Raw genomic sequence first — 26281 nt, forward strand, 5'->3', positions numbered from 1 at the left:
AGGCACAGACACTGTTGATTCTTCCCAGATTTAAAACCCATAAAAGCCACCTTGCCTGCTGCCCTCTGCCACCCCTTTGGAACCCATTTCTTGCTTTCTTCCAAAGAAGAGAGTAAAGTAAAAAATAAAAGGAATTAAATTTTTTTTTTTTTTTTTTTTTTTTTTTCGAAAATCAGACTGTTATTAAAAGATGCACACACATACATTTCCACCAATGGTAGAATTACTAGATTAAGTCCTGTGGATGAATATTTGAAGTAGCAAAGCTTGTAACTTAAATGAAACTGTTTTTAAATACATCCTAATTAACACTTCATACATAACAAATATTTTATAGATATAATAATTGTGTACATCGGCCAAAAAAAATAATAATAATTCACCCATTTGTACCCTCCAGGAATTTGTGTAGTTCTCCCTTGAATTTATTCAACCCATTCACTTCCACAACAACAGATGGAAGCCTGTTCCAACAATCAACCACCTGCTGGCTGAAGGCAAACTTCTGCACATCTATCCTACAACCATCCTTTCTCAACTGAATTTACGCCCCCTTGTGTGTAGTCTCAGCAAGTGGAAGAATGGCATTAACATTCAGCTTACTCAATCCATTCGAGGCTTTAAACACCTCAATTAGATCTCCCCACAGGGGCCTAGTCTCAAGACATTGCAATTTACAGAACTGAAGCCTTTCTAGGTAAGAGCAGCCTTTTGTTCCCTTCACCAACCTGGTTGCCCTTCTATGCACTGTTCCTAAAGTGATGCCTCCACACCTCAATACAGTCTTCAAGATGAGTCCTAACTATGGCCAACATACAAAGGGGTAATTACCTCCTTATCACTGCTAGGAAAGTTTCTGTATATCATTGACAAAACCACGAGATGTCCTGGCAGCATGTCTGCACTGCTCAGAGAATTCTGTGGCTTAATGCAAGAACAACCAATGTCAATAATTGTAATTGCTGGGAATGTGTGATTGAAATTCTGTATAAAACTATCAATATTTTTAGAACCAACTACTTTTTTGCTGGACTTGCCACTCTACTCTAATAATATTGAATACAATTGTCACTGTTTCTTACATTTCACATTTCTGTGAGCTCATTTCTTAGCTTATCTCATTTTGACCAAAAATTGACATTGGTTGTTCTTGCATTAAGCCACAGAATTTCATGTATGACTGCAGAATTAATCCTCAGGACTTTTTTTTATTCTCTGCTGCCATTAGTGTAATATCACATGATTGATAAATTACTTTGGGGTTAATGCTGCCCATGTGCCAGTACCTTGGATTTCTCAATGTTAAACTTCAACAGTGATTTTTCAGCCCATTGACCCAATTTTCCTAGATTTTATTGCAGTAGCTCACCCAGTTGACTGTCGTTAACCACTCCGCCAACCTTTGTATCATCTGCAAACTTAGATATTAAGCCTGATATACCTTCAATATCATTGATAAATATTGAAAACAACAATGAACCCTGGAGAACTTCACTAATAACATTAGTCCACAAAGAGCAGTGCCCATTGATAACTATTCTCTGTCTTCTTCTTCTTCTTCTTCCACTTAACCATCCCTTTATTCATAGCAGTAACTTGCCCTTAATGCATTTTTCCTGGTGCATTATATATAACCTTTGATGTTTTTGCACCATAAAAAAAAAAAAAAAAAAACACCAAACCAAACCGTTAATGCCACATTGTTCCAGTTTGTGCAGCAGTCTTTTATGTGCAACAGTATCAAAAGCATTCCTGAAATTCAAATATATGATGTCAAAATAATTTCTTGCATTAAGTTCCTTGGTCACTGTATCATAGTAACCTATCAGGTTCATTAGACAAGACTGCCACTTAACAGATCCATGCTGTGATTGCAGTATAATTGCATGCCTGCCCAAATGGCCCTGCATTACTTCTTTAACCAATGATTCCATTATTTTCCCTGGAGCAGACATTAAGCTAACAGGTCTGTAATTACTCGTGTTACCTTTTGATCCTCCTTTATGAATTGGGGATATAAATAAAATTTATACACTTGCATATATGGCTTATAGGACTTCAGCTAGTTCTATCTTAGTACAATAATTTTATATAATAGGAACCCAACCCTTGCATATTTGTGACCTTACTGTAGTCTGAAACATAAAAATCCAGGGAAGGTTGTGTAATTATGATCGTGTGATATACCTGGGACAATGCTCTGTGCTGCCCTCATTGTAAACAAAGAAGTTCTGATTAGCAACTGAAAGCTAATGTTTAATAACAAACAATTATTGGATATCTAGTAAAGACTAGTGCCATTACTATCAGTTAGAATCAAGGGTTTGAGTTTAAAAATCCAAACATAAAAATCCTCTGAAACATCTTTAGTCCATAGGGACTTTCCCTGAATTCAAGTATGCTCTCATAATTATGGCTAAGGGTTTGCTTATCTCCTTTTTCATAATTGAATAGATTCAGCCCCAGGTGCCTTTTTTATGTCCATCCTCAACAATTTCTCCTCTGCTTTTCTTTCAGTTACCACATTTAGCTCCTCGTTAGAATGATAAACTTCTGGCATCCCCTTCACTAAAGAATTCCTCGTGTGAATATAGATGCAAAATACCTATTCAAACTGTCCGCAACTTGAGCAGGATCATTGATAGTAAACGCATAGATATCAAGTGACTCAATGTGATTCAACCCCTTTCTTCTACTGTGAATATAAGCATAAGTCTTTGCTACTGTTTGCTTTGGTGCCTCCGTAGCCAGGTGGGCAGAGGCAGCAGTGCGTAGCACACGCTTCTTGATTAGACCGGGGTTCGAGCCCGTGACCACTAAATACAGAGGATGCGGAAAGGTCAGGGAATGACCACCACATATTTCCTCGAAGCAATATGGCCTTAGTTGCTAATGCTCCTAAAAACCAAATAACAAACAAACAAACAAACTGTTTGCTTTGCATTCTTTGCCAGAGACTTCTCATAATCTGCCTTAGCTTTCCTAACCTCCTTTGTGACGGTAACAGACTAATTTATAGCTACCATAGGCTTCCGTATCTCCTGATAATTTATATGCATCCCATGCATATTTCTTCTTTGCCACGTGTCTCAATAGTTCATTTGACATCCATTTAGGTCTAAGCCTTGAACAGTATTTCTTCATTGGTATGAAATGCCTAGTACCTTCTTTGATTACTTCCTTGATTTCTTATTTAGAATTTGCTGTGGTCCCATCATCAGTTGGTCCCACTGCACCTAATTTAAAACTGTGCGAGACCTCTGTAGTTACTCATCACAGTCATTGGGCATATAACACACTCCTGCTCTCAATTTTGTTTTCCCAGTGTTTAAATTACACCAGGCTGAATCAACATTGCACTCGTCACCTAAGTCAACTGGATGTACTGCCTTAGATTTAATATTCTTCTTAACTAAGAGCATAACCCTCCACTTCTCCTGTCCTATGTGCCCTCCTGTATACATTGTACCTCCTGTATCAAATTCAGCATCACTTATGTCTGAGCGATATCATGTATCTGCTATTGCTACAATGTCTGCATTTGATGACTTAATCAGTACTTCAAATTCATCAATTTTATTTACAGTGCTTCTAGTATTAATGTACATGCAAGTATACATGTGTGTGTTCTAACTCTTAGTTACCCATGTATTCATTTGGTCCATGATCACCCACAGCAGGGTCTGAAATCAGACACCTTGCTTTTCAGGCTGCTACATGTACCAATAGTAACAATGCAAAAATCCCTTTTTCTTCTGCCTGCAGCTCTAGCTAAACTATTAGTCTGTGCATATCCCCCCCAAGCTTGTAGTTTCCTGACCCACCTGTCACTGCCTCTAGCATCAGCAAATATTCTTACATCCCCATCTATTCAAGTGTATCCCATTCCTGTACAAACAGTTCTCCCCCCACCACCTGTCGACAAGCATAGACTGTGCTGAGAAAAATTCTAAACCATAAGCCTTGCATATTTTCTCTCCAGGGCCGAATTGATTGGCAAAGCTCTCAACATATACTCTTTTCTATCGTGCCTTGGGCAGAATTGCAGACACTTTCAAATTCAATCCTAACTGGTGACTTTTTTTCAAAATTACCCTGTACTTATTAAGTAAGCCTTCAGATCTCCTATTATTAATACCATTAGTGCAAACATGTACAACAGTATCACCTTTTGTGCCTTTAAATACTATATCTGCTCTACGGTGTTATCTACTTTTTCCCCTGGCAGACATGCCCTGGTCCTATTCCACCTATCCTTCTTGCACAACATATTTCCTGTTTCCCTGACAATAGTCTTTGACAATAACTAGCTCCTGTGGGGCCAGTGCATTCTGCCTTGAAGATTGCCACTATGTTGTCTGATGCACAAGAGTGAGCTCCTGGCGTTGAGTTGGGCAGCTGCGAACTTGGTGGTCCTCCACTTTAATTCCTTCGAGGGCATCTACCCTATTCTTCGAACTCATAAATACTCATCAGAACACTGAGTTGGTGCCTAATTTTTTCTCGCTCTGTACACCTACCACACACAAAAACATCCCCTTTGTGGTATGTGTGCTAGGTATTGTGGCCTGTTTCAGAAAGGTCTTCAAACATTTCACAAGTTGCACATTTTTTTTTTTTTTTTTAGGCTGTGGTGCATTGGAGAATCGCCCCCTTCAGTTTTCTTCCAAGGCACAGCACTCCCACTACTTTGTAATCATTGCTTTGCTGCTGTAGTCTGGGCATGATTTCTGTTTAAATACAATTTAATTGATTAATTGACAATACACTACTCTAAGCTAATAGATTCCTAAATGCAATGATACATAGTGCACCATCTAGTTTTACATTATACCCTACACTATCAAGTTTAAGATATATGTTATGTTATACCGTAATGATCGCAATGTTAAATTTGTTATATCCTTGCTAAAAAGTAAAAATTCCTTTGCTAAACACAAAAAAGATATATATGCCCAACAAGTGATTAGAACCTTCAAGCTACTTATTTATCACAATTAAAATCCTACCATTCCTTTGCACTACTCATTATGTGCTAAGATATTTGTTCCACAACACCAGTATAATAGCAATAACAATAGTAAATCATAACTTACAAAATGACTAGCTAAATTTAAAAATAAGATAACAAATGTGACGGAGACTATTTAAACTATTAGTAAAACACAATTTACCATATTAATTAATCAAAATGATGGTAAAAATCCCAAAAAACTTATCCATTTCCACAAGCTTAAAATTCTGTGTCCTGCCACTTATAATCTCATATGTAAATATTGAGAGAATAAACATTTCACAATAATTTTATTGAAAAATTATTTAAGTTACATGTTTTGCTATTTCTCTGTATAATCACCAATGATGTTTAAGTACTTTCCTTTATACGTAAGGACCAATTTTTGTATTCCATAGTCATAAAAGTCAAAAGTTTTCAATCTTTTGATTTCAGTTTCACTTTTTCATCGCCATCAAACTTTTTTCTGGTCATGTGCTTCTTCATATGCAAAAAGAAGTGGTAATCAGTAGGATTAACCATATGGTGCAAGGAAGCCCAAGGGTTTTGCTGCATCAGCCAAAAAAAGAGGGAAAAAAGAATAATAAAATGACAATAAAATAAAATAAACAAATCACCAATGTAGCACCCTACTCACATAGGTACCTATCCAGTTGACCTTTGAATCTCTTCAAACTGTCAGCCTCAACCAACAATGGAGTGTAGAAAAGTTCCTGCAATCCACTCTAAACTAGGGGCCATAAATTCATAATTTGAATTTATGGCCCCTAGTTCTGGAATTACAACAGTGAAAATTTCATTCTTGTTCATTTTACTTTCTCCCCTCAGAGCCTTATATACCTCAAACAGGTCTCCTCTAAGGTGCCTTGTGGGAACCACCAGTGCCTCTTGACCCTAAACACAATGCACACTACTATGTCTCATCTAAGGTGCCTAGTACCAAACTTATGGTCTCTGCCTATCTCACCAGTCATTGCCATCTTTGGACCCTTTCAAGAAGCTTGATGCTTCGTCTGGTCATACATTTGCCTTATACAGTGGGATTATGTATGTATGTATATACCTATGTATGTCATAATCCCACTGTGTAAGGCAAAAATGTATGATAAATCATCTATAGGACACTTCCTTACTGCCTGTGTACTTGGAGAGCTTCATGTCCAGCCATATTGTAACTCCCAAATCCCATTTTCCCTCTGCTCTTTTTAATTCAATCCCACAGAATGTATGTTATTTTGGGGTTACTATTCCAAAAGTATAAGACCTTCCATTTTGCTGCATTAAAACTTAGCTGCTACTTTTCTGACCATTCCTGAAATCTAGTAGTGCTGCTCATTCTAAAGCAGTGCTGGTTGACACGTACACATGAAGGGGTTTTTAATGTACTGAATGAGACCACTTAATGTTTTCTTCCAACTTGCTGAAAGAAGGGAAAAAAATGGATATTTTTTTTGTCAAGCAACCTTTGCCAGAGGCTGATTCAGTTATAGTGAGAAGAAAGCCCGAAAATGTCTCTACCCTCCCCATTCTGGATTAACTCAATCCTATGATTTTTGAATTTGTGCGTTAAGGTCATTAATCTTGACATCGCTGCAAATTGATGACCGTGCTATTGAGATTACAGTGAAGAGAACACTCTTTTTGGGAGCTGCTAATCATTTACTTAAAAATGATTGATTTTTGTTTAAGATTAATAAGTGCATGTGTTACTTGTGTTTATCTGATAAAGTTGGTTAATTTGTTGCTTAAAATAAAAAAAAACTTGTGCTTTGCCACCTTGCAATGTATCTGTATAACTCAACAATGTAGCTGCTGCTGTTGTTATAGTAATGATATAAATAACATTAAGATAATTCTACCTCGGGGTACTGTAAGTTGTTGATGTTTGTCTGGAATGATTTTATTTATACAATATTTTTCCACAAATTGTTTGAAAACTAGATTGCTTAACTTATTGAAAGGATATTGCTGCTTGCCAAGGCAAGGCAGATCCTCTGAAAATATCATGTATTCTCTTAAAATACACAGGTTAAAAAAGTGACTGGCTCAGCAATGTGTTTTTTTTTTTTTTTTTTTTTTTTTTTTCCTTTGTGTGTGTCTGGAATTTTTTAAAGGCAGTACTGCCTTTAAAAAACTCAAGTAAATAGTAAATTTATGGAATCATTTACTATTTATGGAATTTAAACTTTTTATAGCAGAACTGAAGTTATGATACATATGCGAAGAGTATGCTCCATTCCAACATCATTGATGGCATGAAAATTAAAGCAAAAACACTACTGACATGTTTTCCCAAGCTAGTTGAAATGTTTGCCTCCATTATACTATAATATTGAGATGTTTTTAATGATTAAAATCACATTACCAAGTTTGTTTGAAAAACTGATCGAATTAATGAAATATGCAGTGTTCCTAGTAATATTTGTGTTATATGCATTTGCATATGCTAGTATGGAAATACTTATCTGTCTACTTGTAACCATTCCAGTAATGTACATAATATTCATACATTAGCATTGACATTAGTAGAGGCATTTGATGCAAGAAAGCAAGCTTATACTGCATCAGCCAAAAAAAAAAAAAAAAAATAATAAAATAAATAAATAAAAAATAACCACTTCCACTTTACCCCTCTGTTCGTTCGAAATACCTGTACAGCTGAGCCTTAAACTTATTTAGGCTATCAACTTCCACAACAGGGGATGCAAGTCTGTTCCACCAACCAACCACCCGCTGGCTAAAGACAAATTTCCGCACGTCTATCCTACATCTGTCTTTCTTCAATTTGAATTTATGCCCTCTCAGGTGATTATTCTGAGCAAGAGGAAGAATCCCATCAGCATTGAGCATGCTCAAACCATTCAAGGCTTTATACACCTCGCTGGTGCCTAGTCTCCAGACACTGTAATTCGCAAAACTTAAGCCTTTCTTCGTAAGAGCACCCCTTTGTTCCATTCACTAATCTTGTTGCCCTTCTCTGTACTCGTTCCAGAAGCTCTACATCCTTCTTGAAATGAGGCCTACAGACCTGTACACAGTACTCTAGGTGTGGCCTGACCATTGCCTTAATACAAGAATAATCACCTCCTTATCCCTGCTAGAAAAATTCCTATACGTCATTGACAGTACACCATGAGCTACTCTTGCAGCCCGTCTGCACTGCTCAGAGAACTTCATATCTGCCTGCACAACCACCCCCAGGTCCCTTTCATTCTCTACCACTGTCAGTGTAGTACCACAGAGTTGATACGTTGCTCTGGGGTTGCTGTTTCCCATATGTAGTACTTTACATTTGTCAATGTTAAACTTCATTTGCCACCTCTCAGCCCATCTGCTCAACCTTTCCAGATCCTGTTGCAGCAGCAGCAGCAGCAGCAGCATAGTATCAGTAGTATCCTTGACAACCCTGCCAACCTTCTTATCATCCGCAAACTTGGACATTAAGCTTGATATACCATCATCAATATCATATATAAATACAGAAAACAATAATGGACCCATTACTGAACCCTGAGGGACTCCACTAATAACATTAGTCCACGATGAGCAGTGTCCATTGATTAGCACTCTCTGTCTTCTCCCCCTCAACCATCGCTTTATCCATAGCAGCAATTTGCCTCCAATGCCACACTGCTCCAATTTGTGCAGCAGTATTCCATGTGCAACAGTATCAAAAGCCTTTCTAAGATCCATGTATATAATATCAAAGTTATTCCCTGCATCCAGTTCTTTTGTGACTGCATCATAGTATCCAATCAAATTAGTCAGGCAAGACTTCCTCTTAACAAAACCATGCTGTGTCTGTGCTATAACTGAAGTCTTGTCTAGATGATCCTGCAGTGCTTCTTTAATCAGTGCCTCCATTAATTTTTGGGAACAGAAGTTAAACTCACAGGTCTATAATTACTTGTGTCAGCCTTTGATCCTCCTTTGTGAATTGGGGTCACATTTGCACATCTCCAGTCTGTGGGTGCCTCCCCTGAGTCCAAGGAAGCTCTCATAATTATGACTAATGGTTTGCTTACTTCCTTTGCTGCCTCCTTTAATATAACTGGATAGATCCCATCCACCCCAGGTGCCTTTCTTGTGTTTATCTTCAACAATTTCTCCTCCACTTTACTCTCAATTATTACAAGATTCTCTAGCTTACTGCCAGAGTTGAATACACCTCTGGCATTCCCTTCGCTGAATAACTCCTCATGTGTGAATGTCGATGCAAAATATTCATTTAGTTTGTTAGCTACCTGAGCAGGATCATCAACAGTTCACCCATCGATATCAAGTGGACCAATCTGATTCACCCCCTTCCTTCTAGAGTTTACATAAGTAAAGAACTCTTTGCTGTTTTTCTTTGCATCCCTTGCCAAAGATTTCTCGTAATCTGCCTTCGCCTGCCTAACCTCCTTTGTAACTTGGTTACAGATCAACTTGTATCTATCATAGGCTTCTGTGTCACGTGTTAATTTGTATGTATCCCATGCATTTTTCTTCTCTGCCATATGCCTCATTAGTCCATCTGACATCCATTTAGGCCTAAACCTTGAACAATATTTCTTAGTTGGTATGTATGTATGTAGCTTCCAAGATAAGTTCTTTGAATGCTTCCCATTTTGAAATTGCTGTTGGTAACATCATCAGTTGGTCCCACTGTATAGAATTTAAATACCCTCTCAGTCCATCGTAGTCGCCTTTACGAAAGCAATAACCCCTTTACCCCTAATGGTAGTTACCTCTTTGAGTAAATCCCACTTCAGCACACTGTGATCACTGCCACCTAGTGGTTCATTTATCTGCAGATTCTTAATGCATGAAGAATCACTACTGATAATCAAATCAAGAGTATTACTCCCTCTAGTTGCCTCCCAAACATGCTGATGTTGAAAACAATCATCCAATAAATCCACAAAAGCCTTGCTAGTGTGTGAGTCACCAGCCCCCAAATTCCTGTCAATATCTGGGAAATTAAAATCCCCCATTATAAGACTCTGATTTACTGGCCCACTCTATTTCCCTGTAGAGGTTCTTATTATGCTCATCAGAGTTTAGGCCTATCATCATCATCAGCCATTTTCAATTCACTGCAGGATGAAGGCCTCTCCAGCAACTTTCCAGTTCCTTCTGTTTTGAGCACTGGCCATTCATTTACTACCTACAAACTCATGAATTTCATCTATCCATCTCCGCCTTTGTCTTCCAGGTTTTCTTCTAGCTCCTCTTGGATACCATTCTGTTATTTTCTTATTCCATCTGTCATCATGTCTTCGAACTATGTGTCCTGCCCAAGACCATTTTAGTTCTTAGTTTTGATAAGAATGTCCTTTACTTGAGTTTGCTGCCTAATCCATGTGTTTCTCTTCTTATCTAACAGTCTGATTCCCAGTATGATTCGTTCCATTCTTCGCTGTGTAGTTCTCGGCTTCTCTTCTGTTCTTTTGGTGAGTGCCCAAGTTTCACTTCCATAAGTCATGGTGGGGAGTATACATTTGTTCATTATTTTACGTTTCAGACAAACTGGGATATTGCTCTTCAGTATGTGACTATATTTCCTGAATGCTATCCATCCAAAATTTATTATTCTCTTGACTTCCAGCCATTTATCATTTTTACAGCTAATAACTTGTCCCAGGTAAGTATATGACTCCACCTTTTCAATTACTGCTCTTTAAATCATTATTTCCCTTTCTGTGGCATACTTGTTCATCATTACTTTTGTTTTAGCCATATTCATCTTTAGTCCAAAATCCTTACTAGCTGTGCATAACTGATTAAGATTTTCATAACTTACTAGGTGTGCATAACTCATTAAGAGAGTAGGAGTGTGCATTAGGCCTATAGCACACTCCTACTCTCAATTTTGATCTCCCAATGTTTATGTCACACCAAACTGACTCGACACTGCACTGTCCAGCGATGTCGACTGGCTTCACTTCCTTGGATTTTATGTATTTCTTAACTAATAGCATAACCCCTCCTCCCTTCCTATCCTGTCTATCATTTCTGTAGACATTGTACTCCCCAAATTCCAGTTCTGCATTCCTTATATCTGTGTGACACCACGTCTCTGAAATCCCCACAATATCTGCCTTTGATGTTTTGAGCAAAACCTCAAATTCATCAAATTTATTTACTAAACTCCTAGCATTGGAGTTTATACTATTTTGTTTATACTATATTGGACACTATAACATCGTTTTATACTGTCTTTCTTTTAATTAATGATATCTTGCACTACCCCTTTTCAAGTGAATTAATTCCATCACTGTTTCCTTTTACTAAATAGATCTATTTAGTAGAAGGTAATTCCTTCTACTAAATAGATCCATCCAGACCGAGAAAAACTTCCCTCCAGGTTAGAATTTATCTACAAGACTTTCGTCATAAAATCCCTCCTATCATATCTGAACAGAATTGCAGACAAGGATATTTTGCACTGTCTTGCAACATTTTTACAAATGACCTTATATTTCTTAACCAATTCATGAGTTTTTTTATACCTAAAGTTATTAGAATTGGTAGCTGGTTAGTTTTATCGTTACCAGTGAAACTTGCTTGTTACAAAAACTGACAACTTACTTCATCAGTTTTTTTCAGCCAGAAAGTTTCTGGTTCTCTTCCATCTGTCCTTATTGCAGAATATGTTCTTGGTCTCTTTCTTACAGTTGAATCTCCGAATACGGCCACCTACAGACCCATAGCATTTTGTACTTTGTATGATGCAATGTACAGGCCAGAGTTGGGAGTGCACTGCTTACTATAGAATTAGACAATCTCTGTCAAATCCCCTGGCTGAATTTGTTCTAGGGTATCAACTTGTTTTCTTAGAGATTAATCAGCTAACCTGCATAAAATGATAGTACAAGAAAAAAGGCCATATCTGATAATTATGACTTTCTTTCATGAATCATTGGCAACAATTTTCTCTATCATCTGACATGTTCTGCTCACATTTTATAGTTGAAACTTATTTACCTTAAAATAAAAATTGAAGTAAAAAAAAGTATATCAAAATAGAAAACATGGATGGAAAAAAAAGTGTCTTTAGGTGGATTTGATTGAAGTGTTGTAAGGTTCTAAGAGAGATTAGTAGAGTGAATGTGGAAGAAATATTCTTACTGGTGAGTGACAAGAACTAGAGGACAAAAATATAAAATCTAGAGAGTAACGATAGAATAGCCCTTATGAAGTTTACCTTGAAACATGTGGAAGAAGCTGCTTGCAAGGGTGGGTGAGATAAAGAGTTTAGCATAATTCAAAAAATTATTGTATAGGCACTTTCTGATTATGAGAATAATATGAGAAAAGTTTTGTTTTGTTTTTTATATATATGTATATATATTTTATTATGTTGGCAGTTGCAGAACAAGTTGACATCTTTGCATCATTATTCCATTTTAATAATAACACTTTAAAAATTAAACTAAATTATCCAAATGTTACAATATACTGAATAAAATAAATTCAAGTTGTTACGCTAGTTATGTTGAGATAAGTACATTGAACATACATTGTACATTGTCACCTCCAATTTTTAAGAGTTTTACATGTTTAACAATCTGTGAGTATTTCATTTCATAATAACATGCATCATTTATCCATTTTGTTAAATTAAATGTGTTACTTTTTTTTTATTAATTTGTCAGAAACATTCTAGAATGGCATTCTATTAAATGACAAATCTCTATTTTAGTTATCCATTATCCCAAGGCAGACTTTTTTTTTTTTCTGCACTAAGTTTTGTCACTAAATAGATTATTAATTTAGGCTAATAACAATTTTCCGGAACTAATTAACGCTGATAATTCGTTCCGGAAAAACAGCGCTAAGTGAATCCACACTAATCGAGCGCTGCATTCCCATAAGGTAACATGAAATTGTGAGTTGCGGTCGGTGCCATAGGATATTTCCTAATCAATAATAAATGGTAGTGAAAAGATGCACAAATGTCGGTCAAAATATTTAATATTCAAATGTTTGTACATATAACATATTCTGCATTATATACATATATAATTGTGGTAACTACTTACATATCAAAATTAAACTTAATTCCAATTAAAATAAAATCGTGAATTTAATTGATCTAATTTGATTTAATTTAATCATGAAAAATGTGTCGATTTTGGGTTATACTTTGGCCCTCTTCCTGGTAAACTAAAATGGGTTTTAATTTTAAATCCCCTGCAGTATTACCACCCAACAATAAAGTCAACCGATCCTTTGCTGCTTTGAAACCTGGCATGTTTTTTTTTCTTCTTTCAATATGAAACTTCTTTTAGGCATTTGTTTCCAAAAAAAATCCTCCTTTATCTATGTTAAAACTTGTTGAGAAGTATAACACATAATACCCCTCTTCAATAATTTTAACAAGTTCTTTTTTGAAAGTTTCGGCTCCTTGATCTGCACTTGGGCTTTTCCCTGGATTTTAAATCTATTCAACCAGCCCTTACAAGTTTTAAATGGTTCCACTTTTTTTTTTTTTTAGGTGAGTTTTCTTCAGATCATCATATAGGCTAATCTCTCTCTCTCTCTCTTTTTAATAATATTCAACTTAACTGAATTCTGTATTGGTTATTATCTTCAATAAAATTAGCCTCTCTTTCAATCCTAATAGCCAGCCTAGCCCTAGTTGCTTGCAGTAGAACAGCTGTCTTTCCCCCTGCTAAAATGAATTCTTTATTTTTTATAATTGTTCTTACAGTTAAACTTGCCAGTCCTAAATTATGGCACACATCCACTTGTTGACCAGAATTGATTTGCTTCAAAACGTCTAATTTAATTTTCAAATTCAGTCTTTTTCTTACATTTATAGTCTTCGTACTGCGTCCAGACGTTGCTTTTTCATTCTTATCCACCATTATTAACTCTTCGAAAATGTAACTGCGTTGGTTGCATTAATTATGATACAATGTTCGAGTAAACTATTTGTTATGGACGATGTCTAACAGTGTACCGAGTGATGACTAGACTTCGGATAAATGCATATAACGCAAATATTACAAGCAATATACTTGATCATTTTTTAAAATATTGATCTCGGAACTATATAAAAAGTCACTGTACTGCAATTAAATTAGCGTGAGAAATTTTCACTGAGCGTGGGAAAATTTCTCAAGTCGGCGTGGGAAACATTTTAATGCTGTTTTGCTATTAGCTATCGACTCCATCAATTGAAATGATTTCGTTAAATATGCCAAAAATGCAATCTGTAAAAGAGCGTTATAGTGAATCAGCGTAAAGTGAACCACGTTATAATGAGGACCTGCTGTATTGTTATTATTTTAAATTGTGCTTATGTTACTAGTATCTCATAGCATGTTGATATTATCTGTGATTTTTAAAATATTTTTGCCTTCATTTATATTTATAGAGCCGTTCCAAACTTGAAGATCCAGAACAGTTAAAGCTCAAGCAGAAAGCAAAAGAAGTAGGTGCATAGTTTTAACTTAAGTATTTTTATTTTAGTTGATGAATTTAAACACATTTCATCCATCACTAGGTAATTTCTGTGAATGTATATTTATTTATTTATTTACTGTTTACTAATACATTTATAGAATGTATTATCAGAAATATGTTAAAATTAATCTCTTATAGGAAAAGTAATTTGGAGCCCTGATTAACTGTGCTAATAACAGGAGTGAGATGTCAGTTAATCAGAAAATACAATTTATTCACAAGAAATGCATGACTTATATGAACAGTACCACTTGCAGTATCCATTTGTCTACAAGAGAAATTTTCTGTGTATGTAACATAATTTCATATATATCTGAATAAGAACTGATGATGAAATTAACTTACAGAAAGTAATCTTAGATTCCCTCATTTCTCCTGTTGAATCTGTTTTTGCATATATTTGTTGTAATGTTTTGTAATTACACAGAGTGACATACCTAATACTTTTTTTAGGGATCCTAATAGAGGATAGATACCCCTTTAGCCCTGAGAACAGCCTGAATTTATGATGGCATATACTCAATTAAGTGTCAAAAGCATGCCACAAGGATGGTGGTCCATATTGACTTAATTGCTTCCCACAGTTATTTAAAATTGAGGGATTGTGCATCTCTGTTCCAAGAAGCTCATTCCACTTCTCATTCAGTAGGCTGAATTCACTATCTTCCTAGAACATAGAATGAACATAGTTCTTATAGCACATTATTCTGTTGGAAGAACCCAATCAGTGAAGGATACACTACAAGCACGGAGGGATGCACCTGCTCAGAAACAATTTCCAGATAATCCGTGGCTTCCAAATGTTGCTCTGCTGGTATCAATGGGTGGGTGGGTGTGTGTGTGTGTACCGAAAAAATACTGCCATTGCACTATCACAAGCCTCCATTATTGATGGGTCTAGGGAGTCGTACTGTTTTCTCCATATTATGGCCCTCCCAGTGGGAACCAGGATTTATCAGACCGGGCAATGTCTTCCAATTCTGCACTGCCCCACATTGGTGTTCTTGAGCTCTCTGTAACCATACTTTTTATATATATCTAACCATAAAAAATAAGTTATCTGTCTACTGTTATTATCCTGAGTATACAAATTATAAATATAAGTGAACACATGAGTGTGAGTATATGGGCATAAGTAAGTAAGTGTGATAATGTGTATAAGTAAGTATGATAATGTGTATATGTTTTTGGGGGGGGGGGTGAGAGAGAGAGAGCATGTTAACATGTGTGCAAATGTAGGAGTAAATGTGTATATATGTGAGTGAATGTAGGTATGTATGTCTATGTCAATATTTGTATCTTGTGCTGGGTGGGAAATAAGTCCACTTAACCTGCAAAAAAAAAAAAAAGCATGCTGTCTTATTCAGGGTACTGTACTGAGTGGGATAAGTGTGTGAAAATGAGGACTGAATGAGAATGCCCTTTAAGTGTTAACTGTTGTACCCTGAATATGTATATATAAAAAAAATAAATTAACTATTCTTGCAGGTTAAGTTGTATAAACGTGAGTGAATGTTAGGTCACCTGTGTAAACCATGTGGTGACTGAATAAATGTTTATGATTTAGTATAAAAAAAATTTGCACCTTAGAAGACAAAGAGCTATCTGCCATGACTTGCAGCAAGTGATCAGGAAGAAAACTGGATACCCAGTTGCAAAAAACAGTCAGCAATCAATAAGATGGAAGCTTGTTTAGAAGACCTTTATGCTAAACAGTCAAGAGCTACTGCTTGAGTTTCACCAGACTTTTACATTGAATTTGTCTATAGATGGGTGACATGAGCCTGTATGTCATCAGTGGACCAACAGTGCAGGATACACATTGGCAATGATAATTTAGGCAGCAGCAGCAGATAATGGATTTCTCCATTACTTTGGAAAGAATAAAGGTAAGTGCAATAGGATGATAATTGGATGGGTGTGATTTGTCACCTTTTTAGGAACTAGCTGGATTTCTTCCATGAGAAGCCCTAGCATTTCTTGTGATCCCCATCACCTTACTTTCCAGGCTTCTGCATATTCCAGTAGAAGCTGTGCAAGAATCACTTAAACCTCTGCCTGTGGCTGCTGTTAATCTGTTAGACTATGTATCCCCCCCCCACCCAAGCTATCAGTTTTAAAATCCACCTAACATTGCCTTGATAGCATCAGCAGATATTTTTGATACTCTGTGATGCCACATTTCAAAATAGGTGTGGCATCATAGATTATCATAAGGTGCAGATATCTCATAAAAGAATCTCTCTCTCTCCTAGTAACAAGCACAGACCGTGCTAAGAAAAATTGTACTCCATGAGTCTTCAGTCTGTCCAGGGCCAAATTGATTGATGAAGCTCTCACCAGATACTACTTACTAAATTGTCTGGGCAAAACTGCAGCAACTTTCAAATTTAATCCTAACTCTCAACTTCTCAACATTGCCCTGCACCTGTTAAGTAAATCCTCAAATCTCCTACTCTTTTTATCGTTACTACCAACATTATAAAACAGTATCAACTTTTCTCCTAGGCAGGCATATGTTTGCCCTATTCCTCTTTTACAAAATATATCTCCCATTTCCTTGACAGTAGGGAAATGGAATTCTTTAAAATCTAGCATCCTTGGGGATTGAAAAATTCAAGATTTTAGAGAGGATTTTAGACAACTGAAAGATGAGCAGTTTTGGAAGAGCAAATGTTAATGAATATTAAATTCAAACAACCAAACTTATTTACATCTGTAAATATAACGATTGTTTTGCCCTGGTATTGCACTGCATTCAACAGATTCAGCTGTAGAGTAATAATGCTGCAAATTAATTTCATATACTGCATAGCAGCTCATATCAAACAATTTCTTAACTATTTTTTTGTTTGCATATTATCACTAGAGACAGTGTGCTGTCAAATGAAGGACCAATCAATCCTGGAAGAGGCCATCACAGCCATCCCATCTTTTAAACAAGTGGCCAATTAACTTTTGGAGAAGTCATCTCTTTGAAAGTAGTGTGATAACGTTACATTCAACTCATTACAGAGGCAAGTTTGTTCAGTTGTCAAAATTAAGACCATAACATCATCAATGCAGTTTCAATCCTACTGGCCACAGAAACATTAAAGGACAAGACAGCCCTGCAAGCACCTTATAAAGAGAAAAAGTCACTCTTTTTTGCATGGAACCTTGAAGGCGTGATGTAGCTGTGTGGTCAGGAGCACGAGTACAGTAGCGTACGCACTTTGAGTTGACCGGGGTTCGAACCCGTGACTACTAAATACGATTAACAGTTTATATTGCTTGATTTATCGTGAACTCTACTGACCTGGTGGTCATGCCGGAGTATAAACAAGAACATTTATTTAAGACAAATGTGATCACTGACACAAGTGCTAGATTACTTCCTTAATATTTCTGTATTCTTACTACCCATACTGTTAGTACAAAAAATAGATGAGAGAATTTCAGTGCATTAAATATTGAAATGAAAATAGAAGTTTTAAAGTTATGGTGAAAATGGTTTCTAACATGGATCCAGACAAAAAAAAAAATTGCAGATATATTTTAGAAAGGAGAATGGAAACAAGCTAGGGAACTGACATTCATTTCTCCAATTAAAAAATTTGCCATTAAAAATGAAACAATATTGCTCATTTATGTTTTATTTAAATAATTTTTTGTAAATATACTGATCTTTGAGTGTAATATTGTTTATACAGTAACGTTAGAAGTGTCGTGAATAAAATGAGCGAATTCGAACTGCTGGTTAAAACAAGTAACGCGGACATAATAGGGCTTACAGAGACGTGGTGCCACCCGGAAATTGGGGATGATGAGTTTCAGTACGGCTTGTATAATGTATTTAGGAAGGATAGAGTAGATAAAAGGGGTGGTGGGGTAATGCTTCTTATCAGAAGCAGCCTGAGTGCGACGATAGCTTTTCCGGATTCAGACATTTCACATGCTAGTATAGAGTCTGTATGGTGTGAGATAGTTGGAAACAAAGGTACAATGCGAGTAGGAGTAATCTATAGACCAGGTGATTGAGAAGACTATGACAAAAGCCTCTACATGCAAATGGAATGGGCAAGTAAGCGTCAATGTCTTATTATGGGTGATTTCAATTTGCCTCTAATTGATTGGAGTAAATGGGAAGGAAACTCGACATGGGGAACAAAATTTTTAAATCAACTAGATGACTGTTATTTGTATCAACATGTCAGGGAAAGTACTAGAGAAAAGAATATTCTAGACCTCATTATCACACATGAATCAGACGACATAACTGGGCTGACAGTAGAGGAACCAGTAGCAGGAAGTGATCATGGAGTTCTACGGTGGATGATGACGAGAGAGGTAGCAGAAGTAAAAGGCAAAGGAATGGGTTTTAATTTCAGAAAAGGAAATTACGATGCCTTAAGATACTACATGGCCTCTATTAACTGGGTAGATATCGCGCAGAGAATGAATACAATTGAACTGTGGTACGCTTTTAAAACATTAATCACAGATGCCTTGAATGCGTATATACCATTAAAAAAATACTCCACGAGAAGGGTTCCAAGTTGGATGAATAGTGAAGTTGCCACATTACTTGAGCAGAAAAAGGTGGCATGGAAAAGTTACAGAGCAATAAAAAGTACTGAAGCCTATAACAGCTACAAGGTGATGTGTAATAGAGCCACAGAAAAGGTTCGACAGGCAAAGGCAGTTTATGAGAAATCACTAGCAAACAGAGCAAAGAGGGGGGATAAAGAATTCTTCACATACATAAATGCCAAGAAGAGCAGGACAAACCAGATCGGACCTTTACGTAAGGGAAAGGGGATAGTAATAAATTCACCAGCTGCCGTTGCAGATGAACTCAACAGTTATTTTGCATCGATATTTACAAATGAAAAACCTTTTGTGGCAATGGGAAATTGTGGGAGCGAAGTTGAAAAATATGTAATTAATGATATTGAAATTTCGCGAGATTATTTAATGAAAAAACTTTCAAGCCTACAGACCAGTAAGGCTCCTGGAGTTGATGGAATATACCCTATAATCTTGAGAGAGGCAGCAAGCGAGTGCATTGAACCACTGAGGCTGGTTATGCGAGCATCACTAGACTCTGGGGAGATTCCCTTGGATTGGAAAAGTGCAAATGTATCTCCCATACATAAGGGTGGCTCTAAAAGTGAAGTGGGAAATTATCGACCTGTCAGTCTGACTTCAATAGTAGGGAAAATCATGGAGGCAATGATCAAGGGTGGAATTCAGGATCATTTGGATCGAATTGAAATTCTCAAGGATACTCAGCACGGTTTTGTAAAGGGAAAATCATGTTTAACAAATCTGGTTCGCTATTTCGAAAGGGTCACTCACGAGCTGGATTTAGGGAATAATTTCGACATTGTTTATTTAGATTTCAGCAAAGCTTTTGACTCAGTCCCACATGAGTGGTTGCTTTATAAGCTGGAACAGGTTGGAATCACTGGGAAAATCCTTAGATGGATAGAAGGATGGCTTCAGGGCAGGAGGCAGAGGGTTGTGATAAATGGCTATTCCTCAGATTGGGTTGATGTAAGAAGTGGGGTTCCCCAAGGATCAGTATTAGGACCACTGTTGTTTTTAATTTTCATAAACGACATTGATGAAGGGATAGAGGGCGTGATGTCTAAATTTGCAGATGATGTTAAAATTGGTAGAGTAGTTAATGATCACTGTCAAGCTGAGCTTCTTCAGAGAGACCTCGATAGACTTCAGGAATGGTCAGAAAAATGGCAGCTATGCTTTAATCCAACAAAGTGTAAGGTATTACACCTGGGAAACAGTAATCCCAAAATAACTTATTCACTTGGTGGAGTTCAACTAAACCCAGTACTGGAGGAAAGGGACTTGGGTGTTACGATACGGTCAGACATGAAATTCTCTGAGCATTGTAAACAGGTTGCAAGGAAGGCCCATGGTGTCCTATCGACGATCTATCGAACTTTTTCAAGTAGAGATAGGGATGTGATAATCCCATTATATAAGGCTTACGTTAGACCACACTTGGAATACTGTGTTCAAGTATGGAGACCGCACCTAAAGAAAGACATCGAGCTTCTTGAAAGGGTGCAAAGAAGGGTAACTCGCCTGGTGAGATCAGCAAAAGGGCGTCCTTATGAAGAAAGACTTCGAATATGTGGGTTGCAGAGTTTGGAAACTAGACACCTTAGAGGAGATTTGATTGAGGTGTTTAAGGCTCTGAGAGGCATCAGTAAAATGAATGAGGACAAAATTTTCAAGATTATAAATGATGCTAGAACTAGGGGAAATAAATTCAAGTTACGGGGGGAAATGTTTAGATTGGACTGCAGGAAGTTTTATTTTAGCCAGCGAGTTATAAATTACTGGAATAAGTTGCCTTCATGGGTGGTAGAGGCCGACAGTTTGGGGAAATTCAAAGGTCATCTGGATTGTACTTTCGGGTAAGGGAAGCGCATAGGATGATAGGATTAATTTCCTTTTTATTTATTTTTTTATTTCATTTTATTATATTTATTTATTTATTAATTATTATTATTTATTTATTTATTAATTATTATTATTTATTTATTTATTAATTATTATTATTTATTTTTATTTATTATTTTTTTTTTTTTGGCTGGTGCAGCATAAGCCATAGGCTTTCTTGCACCATACGGCCGTTACTAATATGTTATTTAAATAATATATTACTATGTATTATTAGCTCTGAGGGCAATATCTACCAAATAAGAACCAATTTTGATAGACTAAATAAATAAATACCAGAAATACATATACTAGAAAAATTGAGCAGATGGGCTGAGAGTAGGCAACTGAAGTTTAACATTGACAAATGAAAAGTACTGCATATAGGTAGCAGTAGCCCCAGAGTAGCGTACCAACTGTATGTTACTATACTCAGAGTAGTAGAGAATGAAAAGGACCTGGAGGTAATTGTGCAGTCAGATATGAAGTTTTTTGAGCAGTGCAGACAGGCTGCAAGAGTAGCTCATGGTGTCTTGTCAATAATATACAGAAATTTTGCTAGCATGGATAAGGAGGTGATTGTCCCCCTTGTATAAGGCAATGGTCAAGCCACACCTTGAGTACTGCATACAGGTCTGGAGGCCTCATTTTAGGAAGGATGTAGAACTGCTGGAATGAGTACAGAGAAAAGCAACTAGATTGGTGAGTGGAACAGAGGGTTGCTCTTACCAAGAAAGACTTAAGTTCTGCAAATTGCAGCATCTGGAGACTAGGCACCTACGAGGCGATCTAATTGAGGTGTATAAGGCCTTGAATGGTTTGAGCAAGCTCGATGCTGATGGGATTGTTCCTCTTGCTCAGATTACTCATCTGAAGGGACATAAATTCAAATTGAGGGAAGACGATTGTAGGATAGATGTGCGGAAATTTTTCTTTAGTCAGCAGGTGGTTGATAGTAGGAACAAACTTCCATCTGTCATAGTGGAAGTTGAAAACTTAAATAAGTTCAAGGCAGAACTAGACATGCATTTAGAGTGAAGGGACGAGTGAAATGGGAAGGTTTTTTATTTTATTTTTTTTGGCTGATGCTATAAAAGCTTGCTTTCTTGCATGATATGCCTCTACTAATGCTAATGCTAAGTATAGATAAGGCCAAATATTACAGTAATGACTGCAGAAGCATAGCAAAGCAAGAGAATATGAACCTTACCTCCTTGTTCCCATACCGACAACAGAGACAAGCAGATAAAAAAATAATAATAATAAAATAAAAGAGGAAGCAAAATGCCATTTGCTCAAAATAAAATTATAAAAATAAAAACAGCAATTTTAGCAGACAACCGAGTAATAGGTAAGGAAGAAAAAGTACTTGCTAAAAAGTCTAATCAGACTTGCTAAAAAGGAAAGATAGTCAACCAGACGATCATTGTCAGGAAGTAATCATGCAATCATCTTTAACATGTTTTAACTTCAGAAGAGGGGACTTTGACAGTTTAAGGTGCTATATGGAATCTGTGAACTGGGCGGATTGCCAAGAGATGGCGATTACATTTGAATTATGGAAAAGTTTTAAAGCAAAAATCACGGAAGTCACAAATGCATACATGACTTTAAGAAAATATTGCAGGAGGAGGATGTTGAAATAGATGACCACAAAGCTGGCTGGTCAAATAGAACAGAAAAAGATAGCATGGGACAGTTACAGAGCAGTACTTTTCATTGCTCTGGGACAGTTACAGAGCAATGAAAAGTACTGAAGCCTATAACAGGTACAAGTGGATCTGTAATAGCACCACAAATAAGGGCAGGGAGGACAAGGCTGGGTATGAGAAAGCATTTACTAATAGAGCAAAGAATGGGGATAAGAAATTTTTCATGTATATGAATACGTGGAAGAAAAAAGTGAATTAGATTGGACCCTTGTGCACTGGGTGTGGGAAAGTCTTTGACAACCCAGCTGATGTTGCAGATGAATTGAAAAGGTACTTGGCATCTGTCTTGACTGACAAAAGACCCTTCATGCTGAGAAGTGGCCATGCAAGTGAGGCAGAGCCGTATGAAATTAGTGATGTTGTAATTACAGTGATTGTTTATTAGAAAAACTTTTGAGCATAAAGTAAAGTAAGGCTCCCAGAGTTGATGGCCTATACCCTGTAGTTTTTGGAGAGAGTGCAAGGGAGTGCATTGAACTGTTGAGGTTAATTATGTGGTCATCTGGACATTACTTTTATCAAATGTCTGGTCCCCACAGACTGCCTGGAGTTTTTAGTGGATAGATGTGGCTGACTGATCACCCTGATCTGAACAGGAACTCTGTCACACCCATTGCTAGAAATGGCTGTTGCTTTGTCCATCTTTCTTCAGATCTAAAAACACCAGAAAAATTATATTAGGTATGTTAATGGGTAATTAGTAGTACAAACGTGCATTACTTATTGATCCACCCTTGTACAAAAAAAAAAAAATTTTATTGCCACAAAACAAATATTGGTATGCCATTTTGGCGCAGGTAAAAAAAGCCAGCACAAGAAACGTAGGGAAACTTTTTTAGCAGTCAAACACATCTCCCGGTACAACAGCTTCTCCTTGCATTCTCGGTAAACAGATGGCACATGTTATCGGTAGTGGCAGTAGCAGTCGATAACAATGTATTGATTAGTTTTTTCTTGTTATTAAAAGCAGATTATTGGAGTTCATGAGTGTAATGGCTTCACGACTTACATTTACAGTCAGTCTTCATATAGCACAATAGTTGTGTTCCTAAAAACCCTCATGCAATGCAAAATCACACAATATAAACAACAGGCCCTATGGGAAAAATAGGGTTAGGTGCCGACTACCCAAGATTGAACACACATTTGTAACCAGAATATTATAATCGTAATAAAATACGTAAGTATTTTATTACGACTGTTACATAATAAAATATTGCTAATACTTTTGCTTCTATTGTAAGCAAACTTGTTTTTTGTTTGATTATCTATCCAAACAGATAATCAAACAAAAATCGAAATAGACACTACTGCCTTCATATAAAATGTTTCTCAACCTTTTTTTAACAATTGCTCCTCCAAAGGGCTTTTTTAGACAATTTTTTTTTCTAATTACCCCCCCCCCCCCCATGAAAATTTTAAACAAGAAAATACTTTATACTTGCTCTTTTTATTCACTGGGATCCCTAAGCCTTGATGCTTCTTAGCTAAAAGTTCAATGATGTTAGTAAGTTTAATATATAAATTCTGTTTCTTTCCTTTTTTAATATTTCATTTACTGAACTAAAACCACTTTCAACCATATAAGATGTTGGAAAACAAAGTAGTACTTTGGCCATTTCAGACCACATTGTTGGATAAAAAAGTTTAGTTGTTTTTTATCCCCCACAACTCGTCCATTCCACCTTTTTCGAATTTATATTTGCATTCTTCATTAGCAGACCCAGCATCGCATCCAATTGGATCTATCCATGGCTTCACTTCAAAAGAAAATAAATATGAAAATCTATTTTTCATTTCACCTTTTAAAGAACACAAATGATCTGAATAATTCTTAAGATCATTCTCGGTGAGAGATTCGTTGATTTCAGCTGACTCTTGCATACCATGAAATTATTTTTCCATTAAATTGCTTTCAAATATTTGCAGTCTTCACCGTAATTAATTACCCTTAAAGTTGAAGTGATACTTCATTAACTTTTCGAAAAATCCAAGCCATGTAGTGTATGTTGTTTTTGTGTGTGCTGATCTCCTTTGCTTTCTAAAAAACTAATTGTATCAAAAAGGTTTGCAAATATTGTGATTTGAAGGATTTTGCACCTTACAATAAAGATCATATTTATATTGTTAGACAGTTTCCTTTAGAAAGCCACCTGACTTCTGTATGTAAAAGAAGCCTCACATACTGTTCTTCATTATCAACACAATTTTCTGAAAATGCAATCATATTTGCAATGTGATTTTATTTTATTGATGGTTTTAATAACTATATTGAGAGATTCATAAAGAACTGGACTAATATTTTTTGTAACCAGATGGTGTCGGTGCACAATGAAGTGTATTGCAAGAACTTCAGGACATACTTCCTTTGGTTGGGCTATAAAACCTTTATATCTTCCAACCATGGAGGTAGCACCATCTGGCACAGGATACTAAATTTTCCAATGGTACTTGTTTTTTGCCAAACTGTTTTTACAGCAGCAAAAATGGATGCTCCAGTACAGTCAATTTCTATAGATTTTACTAACAACATCTCTCTCTCTCTTGCAATATACAATCGTCATTGAAATAGCGAATGTATGCCATAAGAACGGCCTTATTGTCAGTAACGGTGGATTCATCAATCTGAATAGAAAATTTTCTCATTTTTAGTTTGTCAATTCGTTGCTCAGTGGCAATGCTTTTAAAATACTGGAAGGATTTTGATGCATCACTGTTGAAATTACAGTCTCTAATGCCGGTCATATAACAATCTCAGCCACTGTATGAGCACTACAGTTTTTGCAATAATCTCTGCAATTTTATAAGACACAATCATTCCATCGTAATTTGTTTGTGTGTTCTTCTTAAATAAGGAAGTAACAGTCTTACGTTGTTCAAATTTTTTTTATTATTTTTTTTTTAATATTTGATATGTTTACCAACTTTATTAGGATGCTTCCTTTTTAAGTGATCTAAAAGTCTTTATGGTTTCATAGCCCCATTTGAAAGAGAACTATTACACATAAGACATATGCTGTCTTGAGTCGAATCGGCTTTTGATAAAACCATAAGCTAGATATTCATCCAGATACTGTTGACACTTTTTCTTTTCAGCACTTGATATGATTGATGATGGGTTGAATAACTACACAGAATTAAATAATAAAATGTAAACTATTTTTATTTAACTCTCATAACCCATGTCACTCACAAAAGCACTGTGAATCAAAAATAAACAACTTCCACAAGCAAACAAATCAATATCAGTTGTCGCTTAGAAAGTAGAAACAACAGACTGAAACATTTCCTCATCCCATCTATGCCTCATATATTGACCAGTGAAACAAAAGAATAAATAAACAAACCACGCTCACCATGCTGCCGCTGAGGTCGCAGCTGTCGGAAAGGCGCAAATGCAAGGATTGCAAAGGCATTACCTGTGAAAGCACTTAGGCATTTGATGCCTATGAAAAGCAAATTTGGTTGAATTAAATCATGTCCACTATCTTCCTTTTATCAAAATTTCTCAATGAGTGAAATTTTTAAATATTAAGGAATAAGATGTTGTCAAGTAGGGATGAACTTTGGAGGGCCACAAACCATTGTAAATACCCATGATTTTTTTGCTCCCCCCAAAAAACAATTTTTGCCCCCATTGAGAATC

At 36.3% G+C, this 26281-nt stretch overlaps 1 protein-coding gene across 1 annotated transcript in view; it reads left to right on the forward strand.

The window, feature by feature from the left end:
• The window catches only part of LOC150082442 (transcription initiation factor TFIID subunit 4B-like), a 341032-nt gene that overhangs the window by 297224 nt on the left and 17527 nt on the right, over positions 1–26281 (forward strand). Inside the window, exon 15 of the mRNA XM_090377748.1 lies at positions 14382–14438. Within this exon, the coding sequence (XP_090233874.1) occupies positions 14382–14438 (57 nt within the window). The remainder of the gene's footprint in view (positions 1–14381; positions 14439–26281) is intronic.

This window comes from Mastigoproctus giganteus, chromosome 7 (genome assembly GCF_048544385.1).
Source record: "Mastigoproctus giganteus isolate SK-2022 chromosome 7, ASM4854438v1, whole genome shotgun sequence".
In the NCBI taxonomy this organism is placed as follows: Eukaryota; Metazoa; Arthropoda; class Arachnida; order Uropygi; family Thelyphonidae; genus Mastigoproctus; species Mastigoproctus giganteus.